This window comes from Xenopus laevis, chromosome 3S, assembly GCF_017654675.1.
Source record: "Xenopus laevis strain J_2021 chromosome 3S, Xenopus_laevis_v10.1, whole genome shotgun sequence".
Lineage (NCBI taxonomy): Eukaryota > Metazoa > Chordata > Amphibia > Anura > Pipidae > Xenopus > Xenopus laevis.
Genome location: NC_054376.1, coordinates 127,478,778 through 127,499,450, shown reverse-complemented (window position 1 = coordinate 127,499,450; position 20,673 = coordinate 127,478,778). Strand labels below are relative to the sequence as shown.

At 44.9% G+C, this 20,673-nt stretch overlaps 1 protein-coding gene and 14 non-coding genes across 17 annotated transcripts; 11 read left to right on the top strand and 4 right to left on the bottom strand.

Moving 5' to 3' along the window:
* The first annotated feature begins 91 nt into the window (after positions 1 to 91).
* On the top strand, positions 92 to 9,534 carry cops6.S (COP9 signalosome subunit 6 S homeolog). 3 transcript variants are annotated; one of them, NM_001091150.1, is given in 10 exon segments: positions 122 to 243; positions 1,048 to 1,173; positions 2,345 to 2,476; positions 4,001 to 4,089; positions 4,929 to 4,991; positions 5,147 to 5,194; positions 6,098 to 6,212; positions 6,293 to 6,385; positions 7,665 to 7,765; positions 8,382 to 9,534. In NM_001091150.1, coding segments are annotated over 10 exon segments (957 nt in total). In that variant the 5' UTR covers positions 122 to 194; the 3' UTR covers positions 8,523 to 9,534.
* A 635-nt stretch (positions 9,535 to 10,169) lies between these two features.
* Positions 10,170 to 10,243, top strand: trnai-aau. The gene has a single exon. It is a non-coding gene; the product is annotated as a tRNA-Ile (tRNA).
* A 651-nt stretch (positions 10,244 to 10,894) lies between these two features.
* Positions 10,895 to 10,968, top strand: trnai-aau. Its single transcript has one exon. It is a non-coding gene; the product is annotated as a tRNA-Ile (tRNA).
* A 262-nt stretch (positions 10,969 to 11,230) lies between these two features.
* Positions 11,231 to 11,304, top strand: trnai-aau. Its single transcript has one exon. It is a non-coding gene; the product is annotated as a tRNA-Ile (tRNA).
* Positions 11,305 to 11,948: 644 nt separating this feature from the next.
* On the top strand, positions 11,949 to 12,022 carry trnai-aau. Its single transcript has one exon. It is a non-coding gene; the product is annotated as a tRNA-Ile (tRNA).
* A 353-nt stretch (positions 12,023 to 12,375) lies between these two features.
* Positions 12,376 to 12,457, bottom strand: trnas-gcu. Its single transcript has one exon. It is a non-coding gene; the product is annotated as a tRNA-Ser (tRNA).
* Positions 12,458 to 13,179: 722 nt separating this feature from the next.
* trnai-aau lies at positions 13,180 to 13,253 on the top strand. The gene has a single exon. It is a non-coding gene; the product is annotated as a tRNA-Ile (tRNA).
* Positions 13,254 to 14,086: 833 nt separating this feature from the next.
* On the top strand, positions 14,087 to 14,160 carry trnai-aau. Its single transcript has one exon. It is a non-coding gene; the product is annotated as a tRNA-Ile (tRNA).
* A 162-nt stretch (positions 14,161 to 14,322) lies between these two features.
* On the bottom strand, positions 14,323 to 14,404 carry trnas-gcu. Its single transcript has one exon. It is a non-coding gene; the product is annotated as a tRNA-Ser (tRNA).
* A 728-nt stretch (positions 14,405 to 15,132) lies between these two features.
* trnai-aau lies at positions 15,133 to 15,206 on the top strand. The gene has a single exon. It is a non-coding gene; the product is annotated as a tRNA-Ile (tRNA).
* Positions 15,207 to 16,097: 891 nt separating this feature from the next.
* trnai-aau lies at positions 16,098 to 16,171 on the top strand. The gene has a single exon. It is a non-coding gene; the product is annotated as a tRNA-Ile (tRNA).
* A 284-nt stretch (positions 16,172 to 16,455) lies between these two features.
* Positions 16,456 to 16,529, top strand: trnai-aau. The gene has a single exon. It is a non-coding gene; the product is annotated as a tRNA-Ile (tRNA).
* Positions 16,530 to 16,886: 357 nt separating this feature from the next.
* On the bottom strand, positions 16,887 to 16,968 carry trnas-gcu. The gene has a single exon. It is a non-coding gene; the product is annotated as a tRNA-Ser (tRNA).
* A 1,678-nt stretch (positions 16,969 to 18,646) lies between these two features.
* On the top strand, positions 18,647 to 18,720 carry trnai-aau. The gene has a single exon. It is a non-coding gene; the product is annotated as a tRNA-Ile (tRNA).
* Positions 18,721 to 20,012: 1,292 nt separating this feature from the next.
* Positions 20,013 to 20,086, bottom strand: trnai-aau. The gene has a single exon. It is a non-coding gene; the product is annotated as a tRNA-Ile (tRNA).
* Positions 20,087 to 20,673: the final 587 nt, after the last annotated feature.

Sequence of the window (20,673 nt, the reverse complement as noted above, 5' to 3'; positions counted from 1 at the left end):
CAAGACACTTTCTGCCTATTGTTTCCATTAAGAAGGACCATGTTTCCAACTTCCTGGTTCTTACGAGCACTTGTGAGGAGATGATAAAGAACCTACTGTAGCTCCAACCAGAGTGCTGTCACGTGACATGACCGGAAGACACCCTGGGATACGCGCAAGCTTAGTAAGGCGTCTGTAGTAGAGGGTGGAGCAAAATGGCGGCTGCTGCTTCGAACGGCAACGGCATGGAGGTGGATGTGGCCGGTGAGTATGTAAAGAGCTTGATTGTTGCAGGACGTAGCAGAAAGAAAACATTTCGCCGTGACATAGAGCTGAGGTAAAACGCACACGCGGACACTGCTTCAGTGAAATCTATACAGTGAAGCGTTTAGGTCTCTATTGGATGCAGGTTTGACTGGTTTGCGCGTTGATTGGCGGTCTGGACAAGGAGGGAGGGAGTCGCGCCACGCCATTGGTTGGGACAAATGTCAATTAACTGACGCGCCGAAATGTGACGATTTTTGTGTGTGAGAGGAAATAACATGGCGCTGAAGGCCCAATGATTAATTGTAGAGAGACAAGCGGCTGTTATTAACTACAGGATAAGGATGTGTAGCCAAAATAAAGGATTCTGTGACTGGAAAATGATGTGCTGTCCCGTGTGTGGAAGGTCTCCTGGCCTGTGTCACATTATTCACATTATTATATACATTATACATATTTATAAATTATACACAATAATATACATAGTACATATATATTCACATTATTATACATATTACACATTATACACATATACATTATTATAAATATTATACACATTATTATATATATTATATTATACACGTATACATTATTATACACATTATATATATTATATATTATACATGTCCCCTCCTCACAGTGGCTGTTGTCACACAAAATAAACGTCAGTATTTATTAAAAGAGAGAAAAGTTACTGGGGAAGGAGCACCATGGATGTGGAATATGAAATCTGTATATTGGATAATATAGGAGAAAGGTCCACTTTAAGCTGTACTAGTGAATATATTGTCTCTCCTTCTCTAGCTCTCCCCAGTGTGATGGCTCAGGGGGTCACTGGCAGTGTGACAGTCGCTCTCCATCCCCTCGTCATATTAAACATCTCTGATCACTGGATTCGCATGAGATCCCAAGAGGGGCGACCGATGCAGGGTAATGTCCCACTAGCCCCAAATCTACCCTCTCTCTCTCTTTCTATGGACTCCCCAGGCTTCACCCACTCACTGACCCGTTCCCTCTCCCACTGACCCGTTCCCTCTCCCACTGACCCGTTCCCTCTCCCACTGACCCGTTCCCTCTCCCACTGGCCCCTTCTCTCTCCCACTGGCCCCTTCCCTCTCCCACTGGCCCCTTCCCTCTCCCACTGACCGCTTCCCTCTCCCACTGACCCCTTCCCTCTCCCACTGGCCCCTTCCCTCTATCACTGACCCCTTCCCTCTCTCACTGACCCCCTTCCCTCTCTCACTGACCCCTTCCTTCTCTCACTGACCCCCTTCCCTCTCTCACTGACCCCTTCCTTCTCTCACTGACCCCCTTCCCTCTCTCACTGACCCCTTCCCTCTCTCACTGACCCCTTCCCTCTCTCACTGACCCCTTCCCTCTCTCACTGACCCCTTCCCTCTCCCACTGGCCCCTTCCCTCTCCCACTGACCCCCTTCCCTCTATCACTGACCCCTTCCCTCTCTCACTGACCCCTTCCTTCTCTCACTGACCCCCTTCCCTCTCTCACTGGCCCCTTCCCTCTCTCACTGGCCCCTTCCCTCTCTCACTGGCCCCTTCCCTCTCCCACTGGCCCCTTCCCTCTCCCACTGGCCCCTTCCCTCTCCCACTGGCCCCTTCCCTCTCTCACTGGCCCCTTCCCTCTCTCACTGACCCCTTCCCTCTCTCACTGACCCCTTCCCTCTCTCACTGACCCTTCCCTCTCTCACTGACCCCTTCCCTCTCTCACTGACCCCTTCCCTCTCTCACTGACCCCTTCCCTCTCTCACTGACCCCTTCCCTCTCTCACTGACCCCTTCCCTCTCTCACTGACCCCTTCCCTCTCTCACTGACCCCTTCCCTCTCTCACTGACCCCTTCCCTCTCTCACTGACCCCTTCCTTCTCTCACTGGCCCCTTCCCTCTCTCACTGGCCCCTTCCCTCTCCCACTGGCCCCTTCCCTCTCCCACTGGCCCCTTCCCTCTCCCACTGGCCCCTTCCCTCTCTCACTGGCCCCTTCCCTCTCTCACTGGCCCCTTCCCTCTCTCACTGACCCCTTCCCTCTCTCACTGACCCCTTCCCTCTCTCGCCCACTCGCTGACCCCTTCCCCTCTCTCACTCACAGTTATTGGAGCCCTTATCGGGAAGCAGGAGGGCAGGAACATCGAGGTGATGAACTCGTTTGAGCTCCTCTCTCAGATTAATGATGAAAAGATCACCATTAATAAAGAGTATTATTACACCAAGGAAGAACAATGTAAGTGTTTATACACCAGTAGTGTCAAGGAAATGTTATCACGTGTGCATGCAAAGTCATGGGAACTGTGAATATCAGGAAAAGCCTCTGTCTCTCTGTACAGACTATGAGCAAACGTAGGGGGCTGTTCCTGCTGAATTGTGCTTAGTACAGGGGAATACCTATGCTGCCATAGTTTTATGTGATCTCTCTGTACAGACTATGAGCAAACTTAGGGGCTGTTCCTGCTGAATTGTGCTTAGTACAGGGGAATACCTATGCTGCCATAGTTTTATGTGATCTCTCTGTACAGACTATGAGCAAACTTAGGGACTGTTCCTGCTGAATTGTGCTTAGTACAGGGAATACCTATGCTGCCATAGTTTTATGGGATCTCTCTGTACAGACTATGAGCAAACGTATGGGGCTGTTCCTGCTGAATTGTGCTTAGTACAGGGAATACCTATGCTGTCATAGTTTTATGTGATCTCTCTGTACAGACTATGAGCAAACTTAGGGACTGTTCCTGCTGAATTGTGCTTAGTACAGGGAATACCTATGCTGCCATAGTTTTATGGGATCTCTCTGTACAGACTATGAGCAAACTTAGGGGCTGTTCCTGCTGAATTGTGCTTAGTACAGAGAATACCTATGCTGTCATAGTTTTATGTGATCTCTCTGTACAGACTATGAGCAAACTTAGGGACTGTTCCTGCTGAATTGTGCTTAGTACAGGGAATACCTATGCTGCCATAGTTTTATGGGATCTCTCTGTACAGACTATGAGCAAACTTAGGGGCTGTTCCTGCTGAATTGTGCTTAGTACAGAGAATACCTATGCTGCCATAGTTTTATGGGATCTCTCTGTACAGACTATGAGCAAACGTATGGGGCTGTTCCTGCTGAATTGTGCTTAGTACAGGGAATACCTATGCTGCCATAGTTTTATGGGATCTCTCTGTACAGACTATGAGCAAACTTAGGGGACTGTTCCTGCTGAATTGTGCTTAGTACAGGGAATTCCTATGCTGCCATAGTTTTATGGGATCTCTCTGTACAGACTATGAGCAAACTTAGGGGACTGTTCCTGCTGAATTGTGCTTAGTACAGGGAATTCCTATGCTGCCATAGTTTTATGGGATCTCTCTGTACAGACTATGAGCAAACTTAGGGGACTGTTCCTGCTGAATTGTGCTTAGTACAGGGAATACCTATGCTGCCATAGTTTTATGGGATCTCTCTGTACAGACTATGAGCAAACTTAGGGACTGTTCCTGCTGAATTGTGCTTAGTACAGGGAATACCTATGCTGCCATAGTTTTATGGGATCTCTCTGTACAGACTATGAGCAAACTTAGGGGCTGTTCCTGCTGAATTGTGCTTAGTACAGAGGAATACCTGCTGCCATAGTTTTATGGGATCTCTCTGTACAGACTATGTTTGATGTATAAACCCATCTGTTGTACAGTGCTGCTGCTTATGCTAGTGCTTTATAAATATATGTTGTTAATAATCATAAATACAAAGTGTGATGTTTGTGCTCAGTTAAGCAGGTGTTCAAGGACATGGAGTTCCTAGGTTGGTATACCACAGGAGGAACCCCGGATCCATCAGACATTCACGTGCACAAGCAGGTATGGCATGAGTTGGAAGTACAGTATTTAGTCACGTAGCGGCTCAATGGTGGGGTGGCATTATACGGAGATTGCCATGGAAACGGATAGCCGCATGGTATTTATAGGAGGTGAGATGCAAATCATTCAGTAACTGACTGTTGCATGCCCCTTGTTGGCATCTAAAAGCTTGGAGCGGGCATTCAAGTTGGATTCTTAAATAGAATATTTAAAGGATAAGTAAACATTTAAAACAAGTGAATGTAAAATTGATGAGGGGGCTATTATAAGCACTTTTGTCATTTACATTCATTATTTTCAACAGCACCACCTGCTGGTCAGTTTCCCACCAGTCTGACCACCAAGTAGTCAAGGAAGTTGTCAGGAGAAAGAAAGAGGCTGCTCTGATGTTCATCTGCTTAGGAAAGATGTGAGAAAGGTTTCTAATTCTTTCCCTAAGCAGAAGAACATCAGAGCAGCCTCTTTCTTTCTCCTGACAACTTCCTTGACTACTTGCTGGTCAGACTGGTGGGAAACTGACCAGCAGGTGGCGCTGTTGTAACAAAATTCTTTCATATTAACAGCACATGTATTCCTTAATATCTTGGAATCAAAAGAAAATAATGAATGTAAATTACAAAAGTGCTTAGAATAGCCCCCTCATCAATTTTACATTCACTTATTTTATAGGTTTACTTATCCTTTAAAAATCACATCATGTTTGATTGGGCAGGAAATGAGTCAGAAGAGAAAAGAGTGGAAGTAGGAGGGATAGGGCTGGATTAGCAGTGGGAGAGATGTTATATTCGGCTGCCAGGGAGTTGCACATTTTCCTCACTCGAGTTCTTGTTCCCCGCCAGGTCTGTGAGATTATCGAGTCTCCCCTATTTCTGAAGCTAAATCCCATGACCAAACACACAGACGTAAGTATTGGACCAATCATATTCCTTCTGCACTGCCCCTTTCCCTCCTGTACCTGAGAAAGAGACTAGAGATGTATGTGGGGATAGAATTATACAGTTATATAAGTATTGTTTGTTCTACTTCTCTTTCAACTATTCCATCTCTTTCCCCACAGCTTCCAGTCAGTGTCTATGAGTCAGTGATTGACATCGTAAACGGGGAGGTGAGTCTTTATTTATTACACAATGTATGAGCCTCCTTGTTACTTGTGTTACTGCACTACACTGTCATAAACACACGTCACAAAGCTTAGGTGTCACATGCTATTTGTATAAATGTCTGTACATTATTCTTTAGTGATGCCCAATATCCTTATCATTTACAGTAGGGGGTACATTATCCCTTATTATACATGAGTGATACTCAGAGTTCCCTGTATAACTCAGCCTGCAGCCTTGTGCCTTTATATGGTCACAGAACAACCCCTCAGTGACTTCTAATATCCTTATCATTTACAGTAGGGGGTACATTATCCCTTATAATACATGAGTGATACTCAGAGTTCCCTGTATAACTCAGCCTGCAGCCTTGTGCCTTTATATGGTCACAGAACAACCCCTCAGTGACGTCTAATATCCTTATCATTTACAGTAGGGGGTACATTATCCCTTATAATACATGAGTGATACTCAGAGTTCCCTGTATAACTCAGCCTGCAGCCTTGTGCCTTTATATGGTCACAGAACAACCCCTCAGTGACTTCTAATATCCTTATCATTTACAGTAGGGGGTACATTATCCCTTATAATACATGAGTGATACTCAGAGTTCCCTGTATAACTCAGCCTGCAGCCTTGTGCCTTTATATGGTCACAGAACAACCCCTCAGTGACTTCTAATATCCTTATCATTTACAGTAGGGGGTACATTATCCCTTATAATACATGAGTGATACTCAGAGTTCCCTGTATAACTCAGCCTGCAGCCTTGTGTCTTTATATGGTCACAGAACAACCCCTCAGTGACTTCTAATATCCTTATCATTTACAGTAGGGGGTACATTATCCCTTATAATACATGAGTGATACTCAGAGTTCCCTGTATAACTCATATATTATTATTCTAGGCCACCATGCTGCTAGCAGAACTCTCCTACACGTTGGCCACAGAAGAAGCAGAGAGAATCGGAGTGGATCACGTGGCCAGGATGACGGCGACAGGAAGTGGAGAGAACTCAACAGGTGAGTGAGGGAAGTGAAATGAATGAGGGGAGAAGGACGTGCAGTAGATGATACTGATGGTGAGGAATGTCTCATTTCAGTGGCGGAGCATCTCATAGCTCAGCACAGCGCAATCAAGATGTTACACAGTCGTGTCCGGCTCATTTTGGAATATGTTCGGGCAGCCGAGGGGGGTAAGTACACTAACCCTAACTTAACAATCCTTCTGCATCAGAAATCATAGGGCCTCGTACATCAACATTTTCTGGGCCCCCGCTCACCCCAGATCCCGCCCACATCCCAAATCCCGCCGACACCACTGTAAAAAGGCCACATAGATAGCGCTAAAAAATCTAAATTCCCCACACACACAAGTTATAAAAAGCCATTGGTGTTCAGGACCCCATTATAAGTTTTCAAAAAAAACATTGGTGGCCAATATAGCATTAAAATATGACATTGTCAGGGCAGAAAAAAAACACAAAGACAAATGAAACTTTAAAATCGCAAAGTCTTACGAAACTCCGCTTGCGCTACTCTTCAGAAAAGGCAACATGACGATCCATCATGCGGCACTTGATTTCTCCTCCCTGGCTATCTCTTTAAGGGTAGGGAGGAGAAATCAAGCGCCGCACGATGGATCGCTTTCTGAAGAGGAGCACAAGTGGAGTTTCGGAAGACTTTGCGATTTTAAAGTTTTGATTTGTCTTTGTGTTTTTTTTTTTTTTTGATGTATATTAACAAGTCTTTTTAAAACATTTGTTGATGTTACTGGCCCTTTAAATAAAAAGTAAATACATTGGTGTTCAGTGGAACTTACCATAAGCTCCTTTCGTGGCTTCGGATCTTTTCGCTTCTTCGGGGCTTCGGCTCATGACGTGGCTCTGGGTCTTCCTCACAATTCTATGTGGCAATTTTGTCACTCACGGGCAGATTTGAATTTTCACATTTTTTTTATGGTCGTAACTGTCAATTTCAAAAAAAGAATAGAGGGCACACACTCTACTTAACAGTGAGGTGCTAATCCAATGGGAGGCTGCCCATTAAGTCTCCATTGTGTATATAGTAAAAAATGAAAATTTTTATTTGTCAAAAAAAGTTACCTAATCAAAAATATTTGCCCAAATATTGTTATTTACCGAGTGTGCTATCCAAATTTTCACTTTTGAGTTTGCTATCCAAATTTAGTTTTTGAAACTGTCAAGTTCAAATTCAAGTTTTTAAAAAATAAGTCAAATTAAATTTTCGAGATTTATCATACGAGTTTGTAAAATTCAAATTTGAGTTTTTGGATCGATATAATTCATCCAAGTTTTTTTTTTTTTTTTAATATAGATCGATTGGTCGAATTTCGCAATTTATGGGAGTTTAAAAAAAAAAAAAAAAACTTGCATGAATTCGCAATTGGACCTTTGATAAATGTGCCTGCCCGTGTGAGCTCACCTCAGTTTCTTCCTTTCTCTTCCTTACTAGGAGAGGTGCCGTTTAATCACGAGATTTTGCGAGAAGCCTCCGCTCTGTGTCACTGCCTCCCTGTCCTCAGCACTGACAAGTTCAAGACAGACTTCTATGATGTGAGTATGAATGGAACCTGAATAGTACAAAAAGGGAGAATTAGATTAATAAAGGGCAAAGTAAGTCTGAGGCTTGACCAAGATTGGTTTACACTGGATAATGAGTGTATGACACCTCTTAAAGGAGAAGTAAAGGTTAAAACTAAGTAATCTTTATCAGAAAGTTCTATATAAATACACCAGTAAACCCTCAAAGTAATTCTGCTCTGAGTCCTCTGTCAAAAGAAACAGCACATTTCTTTCCTTCTATTGTGTACTCAAGGGCTTCTGTATCAGACTTCCTGTTTTCAGCTTAAACCTCCAGGGCTAGGGCTTGAGCATGCTCAGTTTGCTCCTCTCTCCCTTTTCCCTCCTCCCATCCCTGCTGTAATCTGAGCCCAGAGCTATGAGTGAGCAGGTAGACTCAGGCAGGAAGTGATGTCACACCAAGCTAATATGGCAGCTGCTATCCTAAACAAACATAGAGAGCTTCTAGAGCTGATTACTCAGGTATGATAAAGCATTCTAAATAATAAAAAATGGTGTTCTAGCTTGCACTGTTGTGGTTAATCTATTGGCAATAAACTGCCTTGGTAGCTTTCCTTCTCCTTTACTGAATCTCTGTTTCATTCCCCAGCAATGTAATGACGTGGGTTTGATGTCTTACCTGGGCACCATCACTAAGACGTGCAACACCATGAACCAGTTTGTTAACAAATTCAACATCCTTTACGACCGTCAGGGGATTGGACGGCGCATGCGGGGTCTCTTCTTCTAGGATGGACTTAGTAGGACAAATACACGGCTCCCGTGCCTGACGTTGTAGTAGGGTTGCACCGAATCCAGGATTCTGTTCAGGATTCGGCCTTTTTTAGCATGATTTGGATTTGGCCGAATCCTTCTGTCTGACCTAATTGAATTTGCATATGCAAATTAGGGGCGGAGAGTTTTGTCACAAAACAAGGAAGGAAAAAATGTTTTCTCCTTCCCATCTGTAATTTACATATGCAAATTAGGATTTGGATTCGGTATTCAGCCAAATCCATGATATGGGATTCGGTGCATCCCTACTTTGTAGTAGAATTTATCCGAAGCAAAGTGGACAATACAGCTTTACGCTGGGCCGCGTACCATATTTATCAAACTCTCTGTTGGTTTGTGACCAGCACTTGGGGAGCATTCCCATCTGTTAAGGGCAGAGACGCACGCTTAGATTCGTGGAGATTAGTCGCCTGTTGATAAATCTCCTCTTCTTCGGGGCGACTAATCTCCCCGAACTGCCGGCTTGATGGCAATCGGTGCGCTTCGTTCATGAGGAAACTTCAGGCTCCTTTGGAAAACAAATCGCTCCGGCGGGGAGGCAGTTCGGGGAGATTAGTTGCTCCGAAGAAGAGGTGATTTATCACTGGGTGATTACATCTCCCCGAATCTTTGCGTGTGCCCTTACCCTTAAACGTAAGTTACTGACGCATCTATTGACGCTTTTCTGCTCGGCTCTTTCATTGCTGTAAGATTAAACAACAGAATGGTGCAGATAAACAGCAGGAGACACTTCTTGGCATCGGTATATTGATATTTTGCTGTTTAGTCTGGCCCACGCCTGCTGATTCATCTATTATTACAATATGGATAGGACAGGACAATGCCCTTTAACGTTTGTACGGAATGTGGGTGGGAACAAAAGAAGTGCCGTGTAACACATTTATTTGAAGGAATTCGATACAGTTGTACAGTTGTGATTCTTGCTGGCAGATGTTGATGAGCCTTTGAGAATAAAGGAATATCACAAATGTTGTGTGTGTGTTATGTAGTGTGATAGTCAAGCTTTTGCTCACGTCTGATTGGCCGATAAGTTCGGGTAGTGGCTCCAGGTCGTCCCACCTGACCTCCCCCACTCGCTTCAGCATTGTCTCTTCCCTCTGTCCATCAGAATAAGAACACAATTGTAATAGTGCAGCTAGCTGTCATTGATTTTGCATTATTTCTAAAAAAAACAAAAATTCCAAGGTTCCAGTGGACTAAATAATCTACTTTTTATGCATGTAGGCAGTTAACAAAAAATGTGTTCTATCAGGCCGGTTAGCTCAGTTGGTTAGAGCTAAGGTCGTGGGATCCATCCCCGTACGGGCCAAGTGTTATTTTGCACATTCCTACTGTGGAAAATCTGACAGACTTGGACTCCAGCTACTTGGATTCCAGCTGGAGTCCTACAGAGTAGGTCTTGGCTACTTGGACTCCAGCTGGAGTCCGACAGGGCTGGGTTCCATCAGGCCGGTTAGCTCAGTTGGTTAGAGTGTGGTGCTAACAATACCAAAGTCGTGGGTTTGTTCCCCGTACGGGCCAAGCGTCCTTTTGCACATTCCTACTGTGGAAAATCTGACAGACTTGGACTCCACCTGGAGTCCTACAGAACATGTCTTCATCAGGCCGGTTAGCTCAGTTGGTTAGAGCGTGGTGCTAATAACGCCAAGGTCGCGGGTTCCATCCCCGTACGGGCCAAGTTTGGTTTTGTACATTCCTACTGTGGAAAATCCAATAGACTTGGACTCCAACTGGAGTCCGACAGACTTGGACTAGGACTCCAGCTACTTGAACTCCAGCTGGAGTCCGACAGGGTTGGGCTCCATCAGGCCGGTTAGCTCTAATGCTAATAACGGCAAGGTCGCGGGTACGGGCCAAGTGACCTTTTGCACATTCCTACTGTGGAAAATCAGACAGACTTGGACTCCAGCTATTTGGACTCCATCTGGATTCTGACAGACTTGGACTCCAGCTACTTGGACTCCAGTTGGAGTCCAACATGGTTAGTCTTCACCAGGCAAGTTAGCTCAGTCAGTTAGAGCGTGGTGCTAATGGTGCCAAGGTCACAGGTTTGATCCCCCATATTGGCTATGTGTCCTTTTGCACATTCCTACTGTGGAAAATCTTACAGACTTGGACTCCAGCTGGAGTCCGACTGAGCTGGTCTCCAACAGGCCAGTTAACTCAGTTGGTTAGAGCGTGATGCTAATAACGCCAAGGTAGCGGGTTTGATCTCTGTACTGGCTTGGCTAAGTGTCTTTTTGCACATTCCTACTGTGGAAAATCTGACAGACTTGGACTCTAGCTACTTGGACTTCAGCTGGAGTCCTACAGAGTTGGTCTTCATCAGGCCGGTTAGCTCAGTTGGTTAGAGCGTGGTGCTAATAACACCAAGGTCGCGGGTTTGATCTCTGTACTGGCCAAGTGTCTTTTTGCACATTCCGACTGTGGAAAATCTGACAGACTTGGACTCTAGCTACTTGGACTCCAGCTGGAGTCCTACAGAGTTGGTCTTCATCAGGCCGGTTAGCTCATTTGGTTAGAGCGTGGTGCTAATAACCCTATGTCTGCATATTAAACACATTTTTCATATGCAATAGTCCAACTAAAATACAGTAATGCAATTCTTTGTAAAAAAAAACAAACCAAAAAAAATAAATAATCCCACCCAGATGCGCCTCATATGGCCGGTTAGCTCAGTTGGTTAGAGCGTGGTGCTAATAACGCCAAGGTCGCGGGTTCGATCCCCGTACGGGCCATGTGTCTTTTTGCACATTCCTACTGTGGCTGGTTAACTCAATTGGTTAGGGCGTGGTGCTAATAATGCCAAGGTCGAGGGTTTGATCCCTGTAAGGCAGGGATGCCCAACCTTTAGAACCCGTGATCAACATTCAGAAGTAAAAGGAGCTGGGGAACAACACAAGCATGAAAAATGTTCTTGGGCTGCCAAATAAGGTCTGTTATTGGCCATTTAGTAGCCATATGTAGATTGTCAACCTACACTGAGGCTCTGTTTGACAGTACACTTGGTTTTTATACAACTAAAACGTGCCTCCAAGCCAGGAATTCAAAAATAAGCTCCTGCTTTGAGGCCACTGTGAGCAACATCCAAGGGGTTGGAGAGCAACAGGTTGCTCACGAGCTACTGGTTGGGGATCACTGCTGTAAGGGGTAAGTGTATTTTTGCATTCCTACTGTGGAAAATCCAACAGACATGGACTCCAGCTGGAGCTGGACAGAGTTGGCCTCCATCAGGCTGGTTATAGCGTGGTGCCAATAATGCCAAGCTTGCGGGTTCGATCCCTGTATGGGCCAAGTGCTTTTTCGCACATTCCTACTGTGGAAAATCCAACAGACTTGGACTCCATCTGGTCTCCATCTGGTCTCCATCTGGTCTCCATCAGGCCGGTTAGCTCAGTTGGTTAGAGCGTGGTGCTAATAACGCCAAGGTCGCGGGTTCGATCCCCGTACGGGCCAAATGTCCTTTTACACATTCCTACTGTGGAAAACCTTGTAAGCATTTTAGAACATCCCTCATGCAGCTGTAGTTTTAAGAGTAGTGCTCACTTCAAAAGTCTGTCCTTCATGCTTTGCATCTGAGAAGCGGGTTTGATCTCTGTACTGGCTTGGCTAAGTGTCTTTTTGCACATTCCTACTGTGGAAAATCTGACAGACTTGGACTCTAGCTACTTGGACTTCAGCTGGAGTCCTACAGAGTTGGTCTTCATCAGGCCGGTTAGCTCAGTTGGTTAGAGCGTGGTCTGAGTCTGTCCTTCATGCTTTGCATCTGAGAACTCAACAGAGTGGATTAAGTTGTATTAAAAACTTGCCGACGAGGATGGGATTCGAACCCACGCGTGCAGAGCACAATGGATTAGCAGTCCATCGCCTTAACCACTCGGCCACCTCGTCTTCTGCCTTGTTGATTTATAGCCATGTTATTTTCAAAGGGTTAATACTTATTCTCAGTTGCGGATTCATTGTACTTTCTAATACTGACCTGAATAGTTTAGCCTTTTACAGGTATCAAACTAGGGGAAGAAGCAGAGGGGTTTGGACACTACAAACAAACCTCCAGATTCTCCCACAGTGAGTGCATGGGAGAATCTGGGGAGCCTGGTGGGTCAGACATAGGTGAATGCCAGTGCCTAGGGCAAAAGTAAAGGTGGCCATACATGTCATCGCTCTGTGACCGATCCTATTGGCTAAACGATTGTTTGAACTAACGATTCACCCATCCATGGTAAACAATAGAGTTGAGGAGACTTTGGTCGTGTCTTTGGTGTGTAGTCTACAAGATCGAACATATATTGATTGACATCTGTATGCCTTTTGGGAAAGTAAACAAAGGAACCGACACAGTGAAAGACCGTCTAACAATGGTTATCTGACTGTCCCATCCACTGACCATCATTTCACAATAAAAATGGTGAAACCTGTCTGAACGTTTCTTTGGACAGTTTTGTCGGCCACCGTAACTCTAGGCCCAGCTTTACACTGGCCATAGTGACAACAGGATGAAGAATACCTCACCCTATGTCTGCATATTAAACACATTTTATCATATGCAATAGTCCAACTACCATACAGTAAAAGTAAAAAAAAAAAAACTCCCATCCAAAAACACATCATCTGGTCGGTTAGCTCAGTTGGTTAGAGCGTGGTGCTAATAACGCCAAGGTTGAGGGTTCGATCCCCGTACGGGCCAAGTGACCTTTTGCACATTCCACTGTGGAAAATCTGACAGACATGGACTCCAGCTGAAGTCCAACAGAACTGGCCTCCATTAGGCTGGTTAGCTCAATTGGTCAGGGCGTGGTGCTAATAATGCCAAGGTTTCGGGTTCGATCCCTGTATGGGCCAAGTGTCTTTTTGCACATTCCTAGGGTGGAAAATCCAACAGACATGGACTCCAGCTGGAGTCCGACAGAATTGGCCTCCATCAGGCTGGTTAACTCAATTGGTTAGGGCGTGGTGCTAATAATGCCAAGGTCAAGGGTTTGATCCCTGTAAGGCAGGGATGCCCAACCTTTAGAACCCGTGATCAACATTCAGAAGTAAAAGGAGCTGGGGAGCAACACAAGCATGAAAAATGTTCTTGGGCTGCCAAATAAGGTCTGTTATTGGCCATTTAGTAGCCATATGTAGATTGTCAACCTACACTGAGGCTCTGTTTGACAGTACACTTGGTTTTTATACAACTAAAACGTGCCTCCAAGCCAGGAATTCAAAAATAAGCTCCTGCTTTGAGGCCACTGTGAGCAACATCCAAGGGGTTGGAGAGCAACAGGTTGCTCACGAGCTACTGGTTGGGGATCACTGCTGTAAGGGGTAAGTGTATTTTTGCATTCCTACTGTGGAAAATCCAACAGACATGGACTCCAGCTGGAGCTGGACAGAGTTGGCCTCCATCAGGCTGATTATAGCGTGGTGCCAATAATGCCAAGCTTGCGGGTTCGATCCCTGTATGGGCCAAGTGCTTTTTCGCACATTCCTACTGTGGAAAATCCAACAGACTTGGACTCCATCTGGTCTCCATCAGGCCGGTTAGCTCAGTTGGTTAGAGCGTGGTGCTAATAACGCCAAGGTCGCTGGTTCGATCCCCGTACGGGCCAAATGTCCTTTTACACATTCCTACTGTGGAAAACCTTGTAAGCATTTTAGAACATCCCTCATGCAGCTGTAGTTTTAAGAGTAGTACTCACTTCAAAAGTCTGTCCTTCATGCTTTGCATCTGAGAACTCAACAGAGTGGATTAAGTTGTATTAAAAACTTGCCGACGAGGATGGGATTCGAACCCACGCGTGCAGAGCACAATGGATTAGCAGTCCATCGCCTTAACCACTCGGCCACCTCGTCTTCTTCATTGTTGAATTATTGCCATGTTATTTTCAAAGGGTTAATACTTATTCTCAGTTGCGGATTCATTGTACTTTCTAATACTGACCTGAATAGTTTAGCCTTTTACAGGTATCAAACTAGGGGAAGAAGCAGAGGGGCTTGGACCCTACAAACAAACCTCCAGATTCTCCCACAGTGAGTGCATGGGAGAATCTGGGGAATCTGGTGGGTCAGACATAGGTGAATGCCAGTGCCTAGGGCAAAAGTAAAGGTGGCCATACATGTCATCGCTCTGTGACCGATCCTATTGGCTAAACGATTGTTTGAACTAACGATTCACCCATCCATGGTAAACGATAGAGTTGAGGAGACTTTGGTCATGTCTTTGGTGTGTAGTCTACAAGATCGAACATGTATTGATTGACATCTGCATGTCTTTTGGGAAAGTAAACAAAGGAACCGACACAGTGAAAGACCGTCTAACAATGGTTATCTGACTGTCCCATCCACTGACCATCATTTCACAATAAAAATGGTGAAACCTGTCTGAACGTTTGTTTGGACAGTTTTGTCGGCCACCGTAACTCTAGGCCCAGCTTTACACTGGCCATAGTGACAACAGGATGAAGAATACCTCACCCTATGTCTGCATATTAAACACATTTTATCATATGCAATAGTCCAACTACCATACAGTAATGCAATTTAAAAAAAAAAAAAAACTCCCACCCAAATGCCCATCATCTGGCCGGTTAGCTCAGTTGGTTAGCGCGTGGTGCTAATAACGCCAAGGTCACGGGTTCGATCCCTGTACGGGCCAAGTGACCTTTTGCACATTCCTACTGGGGAAAATCCGACAGACATGGACTCCAGCTGGAGTCCGACAGAGTTGGCCTCCATCAGGCTGGTTAGGGCGTGGTGTTAATAATGCCAAGGTCGCGGGTTCGATCCCTGTATGGGCCAAATGTCTTTTTGCACATTCCTACTGTGGAAAATACAACAGACTTGGACTCCAGCTACTTGGACTCCAGCTACTTGGACTCCAGCTACTTGGACTCCAGCTACTTGGACTCCAGCTACTTGGACTCCAGCTACTTGGACTCCAGCTGGTCTTCATCAGGCCGGTTAGCTCAGTTGGTTAGAGCGTGGTGCTAATAACGCCGAGTGCATGGGAGAATCTGGGGAGTCTGGTGGGTCAGACGTAGGTGAATGCCAGTGCCTAGGGCAAAAGTAAAGGTGGCCATACATGTCATCGCTCTGTGACCGATCCTATTGGCTAAACAATTGTTTGAACTAACGATTCACCCATCCATGGTAAACGATAGAGTTGAGGAGACTTTGGTCGTGTCTTTGGTGTGTAGTCTACAAGATCGAACATATAATGATTGACATCTGTATGTCTTTTGGGAAAGTAAACAAAGGAACCGACACAGTGAAAGACCGTCTAACAATGGTTATCTGACTGTCCCATCCACTGACCATCATTTCACAATAAAAATGGTGAAACCTGTCTGAACGTTTCTTTGGACAGTTTTGTCGGCCACCGTAACTCTAGGCCCAGCTTTACACTGGCCATAGTGACAACAGGATGAAGAATACCTCACCCTATGTCTGCGTATTAAACACATTTTATCATATGCAATAGTCCAACTACCATACAGTAATGCAATTTAAAAAAAAAAAAAAACTCCCACCCAAATGCCCATCATCTGGCTGGTTAGCTCAGTTGGTTAGCGTGTGGTGCTAATAACGCCAAGGTCACGGGTTCGATCCCCGTACGGGCCAAGTGACCTTTTGCACATTCCTACTGTGGAAAATCCGACAGACATGGACTCCAGCTGGAGTCCGACAGAGTTGGCCTCCATCAGGCTGGTTAGGGCGTGGTGTTAATAATGCCAAGGTCGCGGGTTCGATCCCTGTATGGGCCAAATGTCTTTTTGCACATTCCTACTGTGGAAAATACAACAGACTTGGACGCCAGCTACTTGGACGCCAGCTACTTGGACGCCAGCTACTTGGACGCCAGCTACTTGGACGCCAGCTACTTGGACGCCAGCTGGTCTTCATCAGGCCGGTTAGCTCAGTTGGTTAGAGCGTGGTGCTAATAACGCCAAGGTCGCGGGTTCGATCCCCGTACGGGCCACTTGTACTTTTGCACATTCCTACTGTGGAAAACCTTGTAAGCATTTTACATTCACCTATTGTATGTTAAGGACAACAAAATGCATTTATAACATAATGTCTGTCTTCTAAAACACCCAATTACACCTCAGACTTTCCCACCCCACCCGTTGACAGTGAGCAAATACATGTTTTTGCATTAATGCCTGTGCCTTGGTTTGAACACAGTAGTGCCATTACTAGCTCAGGTGCAGCAGCAGACCCAGAACATCCCTCATGCAGCTGTAGTTTTAAGAGTAGTACTCACTTCAAAAGTCTGTCCTTCATGCTTTGCATCTGAGAACTCAACAAAGTGGATTAAGTTGTATTAAAAAGTTGCCGACGAGGATGGGATTCGAACCCACGCGTGCAGAGCACAATGGATTAGCAGTCCATCGCCTTAACCACTCGGCCACCTCGTCTTCTGCCTTGTTGATTTATAGCCATGTTATTTTCAAAGGGTTAATACTTATTCTCAGTTGCGGATTCATTGTACTTTCTAATACTGACCTGAATAGTTTAGCCTTTTACAGGTATCAAACTAGGGGAAGAAGCAGAGGGGCTTGGACCATACAAACAAACCTCCAGATTCTCCCACAGTGAGTGCATGGGAGAATCTGGGGAGTCTGGTGGGTCAGACGTAGGTGAATGCCAGTGCCTAGGGCAAAAGTAAAGGTGGCCATACATGTCATCGCTCTGTGACCGATCCTATTGGCTAAACAATTGTTTGAACTAACGATTCACCCATCCATGGTAAACAATAGAGTTGAGGAGACTTTGGTCGTGTCTTTGGTGTGTAGTCTACAAGATCGAACATATATTGATTGACATCTGCATGTCTTTTGGGAAAGTAAACAAAGGAACCGACACAGTGAAAGACCGTCTAACATGATCCACTGACCATCGTTTCACAGCAAAAATGTTTAAACCTGTCTGAACGTTTCTTTGGACAGTTTTGTCGGCCACAGTAACTCTAGGCCCAGCTTTACACTGGCCATAGTGACAACAGGATGAAGAATACCTCACCCTATGTCTGCATATTAAACACATTTTATCATATGCAATAGTCCAACTACCATACAGTAATGCAATTCTTTTAAAAAAAACAAACTAAAAAAAAAAAAAAACTCCCACCCAAATGGCCATCATCTGGCCGGTCAGCTCAGTTAGTTAGAGCGTAATAACGCCAAATTCGCGGGTTTGATCCCCATACTGGCCAAGTGTTCTTGTTGAACATCTCACAAGGATTGTTTTCCTCTCTGCATGCTCCACCTGGTGGCAGAATACAGAAACTACTATAGTAAAATGAATCGGATACTGAGTAATAACTGAGCAGTGCCACCTCTAGATCCCAATATACTTTGGGACAGTTGGAGCAGCTGGGTTTCTACACACTCCCATGAGGGATACGGAGCAGTTTTGTACAATAGTAAGAGGCAAGCGACCTTCCTGAGTGTTGCTTTAATTATGACTGGCAATGGAAGAGCCTGTTGGCCTATCAAGGGTGCGTGTTGGACATTGGCTGATAAGGGTCATCATCAGAAAGTACTTCAGCAAGAGGCTCAAAGAGATCTAAACTAATTGATGTGGCCTGTATGGGGATCAAAACAACGACCTTGGCATTATTAGCACCACGCTCTAACCAACAGAGCTAAAGGACCAACTGATTCATAACTGTTCCAGGCCAACCATGTAAACAGCCCCACTCCATTGTTCCTCCTCTACCAAAATTTTCAATAAGCATTACACATTCAGGCAGTTAAGGTGGCCATACACGCACACATGTTATTTGGTATGATATATGGTGGGAGAGGAGGTGACCAATATTGGCAAAAGCCTTAGATACTGGTTGACCCAGCTCTTGACTTTATTAGAGAAAAAATGAATGATGTTTCCCTTAACCAACATGAAATTTCGTAATTGTAACATGTATAGCCACCTTTAGCGTTCTCCTGGCCTCAGACCTTTAGCATTCTCCTTCAAGCCCCAGACTCACTTCAGGGAGCAGGAATTTGGACTATGCACTAGTACAACGACCATACATTAATGCAATTAAAAGTTAAAAAAAAAAAAACTCCCACCCCAAGCCCTCCAGCATCTGGCCGGTTAGCTCAGTTGGTTAGAGCGTGGTGCTAATAACGCCAAGGTCGCGGGTTCGATCCCCGTACGGGCCAAGTGTTTTTCCATTATGTAACATCTTAGACTGCAGCCTTGTGCCTTTATATGGTCACAGAACAACCCCTCAGTGACTTCTAATATCCTTATCATTTACAGTAGGGGGTACATTATCCCTTATAATACATAAGTGATACTCAGAGTTCCCTGTATAACTCAGCCTGCAGCCTTGTGCCTTTATATGGTCACAGAACAACCCCTCAGTGACTTCTAATATCCTTATCATTTACAGTAGGGGGTACATTATCCCTTATAATACATGAGTGATACTCAGAGTTCCCTGTATAACTAAGCCTGCAGCCTTGTGCCTTTATATGGTCACAGAACAACCCCTCAGTGACTTCTAATATCCTTATCATTTACAGTAGGGGGTACATTATCCCTTATAATACATGAGTGATACTCAGAGTTCCCTGTATAACTCAGCCTGCAGCCTTGTGCCTTTATATGGTCACAGAACAACCCCTCAGTGACTTCTAATATCCTTATCATTTACAGTAGGGGGTACATTATCCCTTATAATACATGAGTGATACTCAGAGTTCCCTGTATAACTCAGCCTGCAGCCTTGTGCCTTTATATGGTCACAGAACAACCCCTCAGTGACTTCTAATATCCTTATCATTTACAGTAGGGGGTACATTATCCCTTATAATACATGAGTGATACTCAGAGTTCCCTGTATAACTAAGCCTGCAGCCTTGTGCCTTTATATGGTCACAGAACAACCCCTCAGTGACTTCTAATATCCTTATCATTTACAGTAGGGGGTACATTATCCCTTATAATACATGAGTGATACTCAGAGTTCCCTGTATAACTCAGCCTGCAGCCTTGTGCCTTTATATGGTCACAGAACAACCCCTCAGTGACTTCTAATATCCTTATCATTTACAGTAGGGGGTACATTATCCCTTATAATACATGAGTGATACTCAGAGTTCCCTGTATAACTCAGCCTGCAGCCTTGTGCCTTTATATGGTCACAGAACAACCCCTCAGTGACTTCTAATATCCTTATCATTTACAGTAGGGGGTACATTATCCCTTATAATACATGAGTGATACTCAGAGTTCCCTGTATAACTCAGCCTGCAGCCTTGTGCCTTTATATGGTCACAGAACAACCCCTCAGTGAATTCTAATATCCGTATCATAAGGGATATTATAAGGGATAATGTACCCCCCTACTGTAAATGATAAGGATATTAGAAGTCACTGATGGGGTTGTTCTGTGACCATATAAAGGCACAAGGCTGCAGTCTAAGATGTTATATAATGAAAAAACACTTGGCCCGTACGGGGATCGAACCCGCGACCTTGGCGTTATTAGCACCACGCTCTAACCAACTGAGCTAACCGGCCAGATGCTGGAGGGCTTGGGGTGGGAGTTTTTTTTTTTTTTAACTTTTAATTGCATTAATGTATGGTCGTTGTACTAGTGCATAGTCCAAATTCCTGCTAGTCCTTTAAGTATGGTAAAAATGCAGTTTGTTGAACATTAAGGTAGTTGGACTACCAAGTGAGTGTGGTTTGAGTTGATCAGCGGCAGGGTTTTGGCATATTGGGGTGTTGCTGGGGAGGGGGGACATGAATAAATATTTTTAGTTGGGGCCAGACTATACTTGCTTGCAGGGCCCTCTTCCTAGTGGCCCCTCCCCTACAGCGGAGCTCCCGTAATGCCTAATAGCTGCCCTGCTGCTGATACACTATTCACCCACCAACATGGTGCGCCCAACCCCTAACTCCCCTTACCCGTTGCTCATGGGGAATGGATTAGGAGGTACAGGCAACTAGTAAAAAGATAACTAGTAAATAAAAGTCTTTATCAGCCCTATATCATAAAAAATTTGTGTTATGGAAATGCGGGCCCTGACGCCAAAGAGGGCGGGTCACGACGATTAAGGGATGGAGCCGGCAGCAAAAAGGTTCGTTTTTACCAGGCTGGGGGC

What these genes read in the sequence shown, in the direction of transcription:
- cops6.S (XM_041587579.1), top strand. Translation starts at nt 1,062, where the DNA reads ATGGCTCAGGGGGTCACTGGCAGTGTGACAGTCGCTCTCCATCCCCTC. An exon ending in AGAGGGGCGACCGATGCAGG is followed by an intron (nt 1,174 to 2,344) that starts GTAATGTCCCAC and finishes TCTCACTCACAG; the next exon opens with TTATTGGAGCCCTTATCGGG. An exon ending in TCAAGACAGACTTCTATGAT is followed by an intron (nt 7,766 to 8,381) that starts GTGAGTATGAAT and finishes TTCATTCCCCAG; the next exon opens with CAATGTAATGACGTGGGTTT.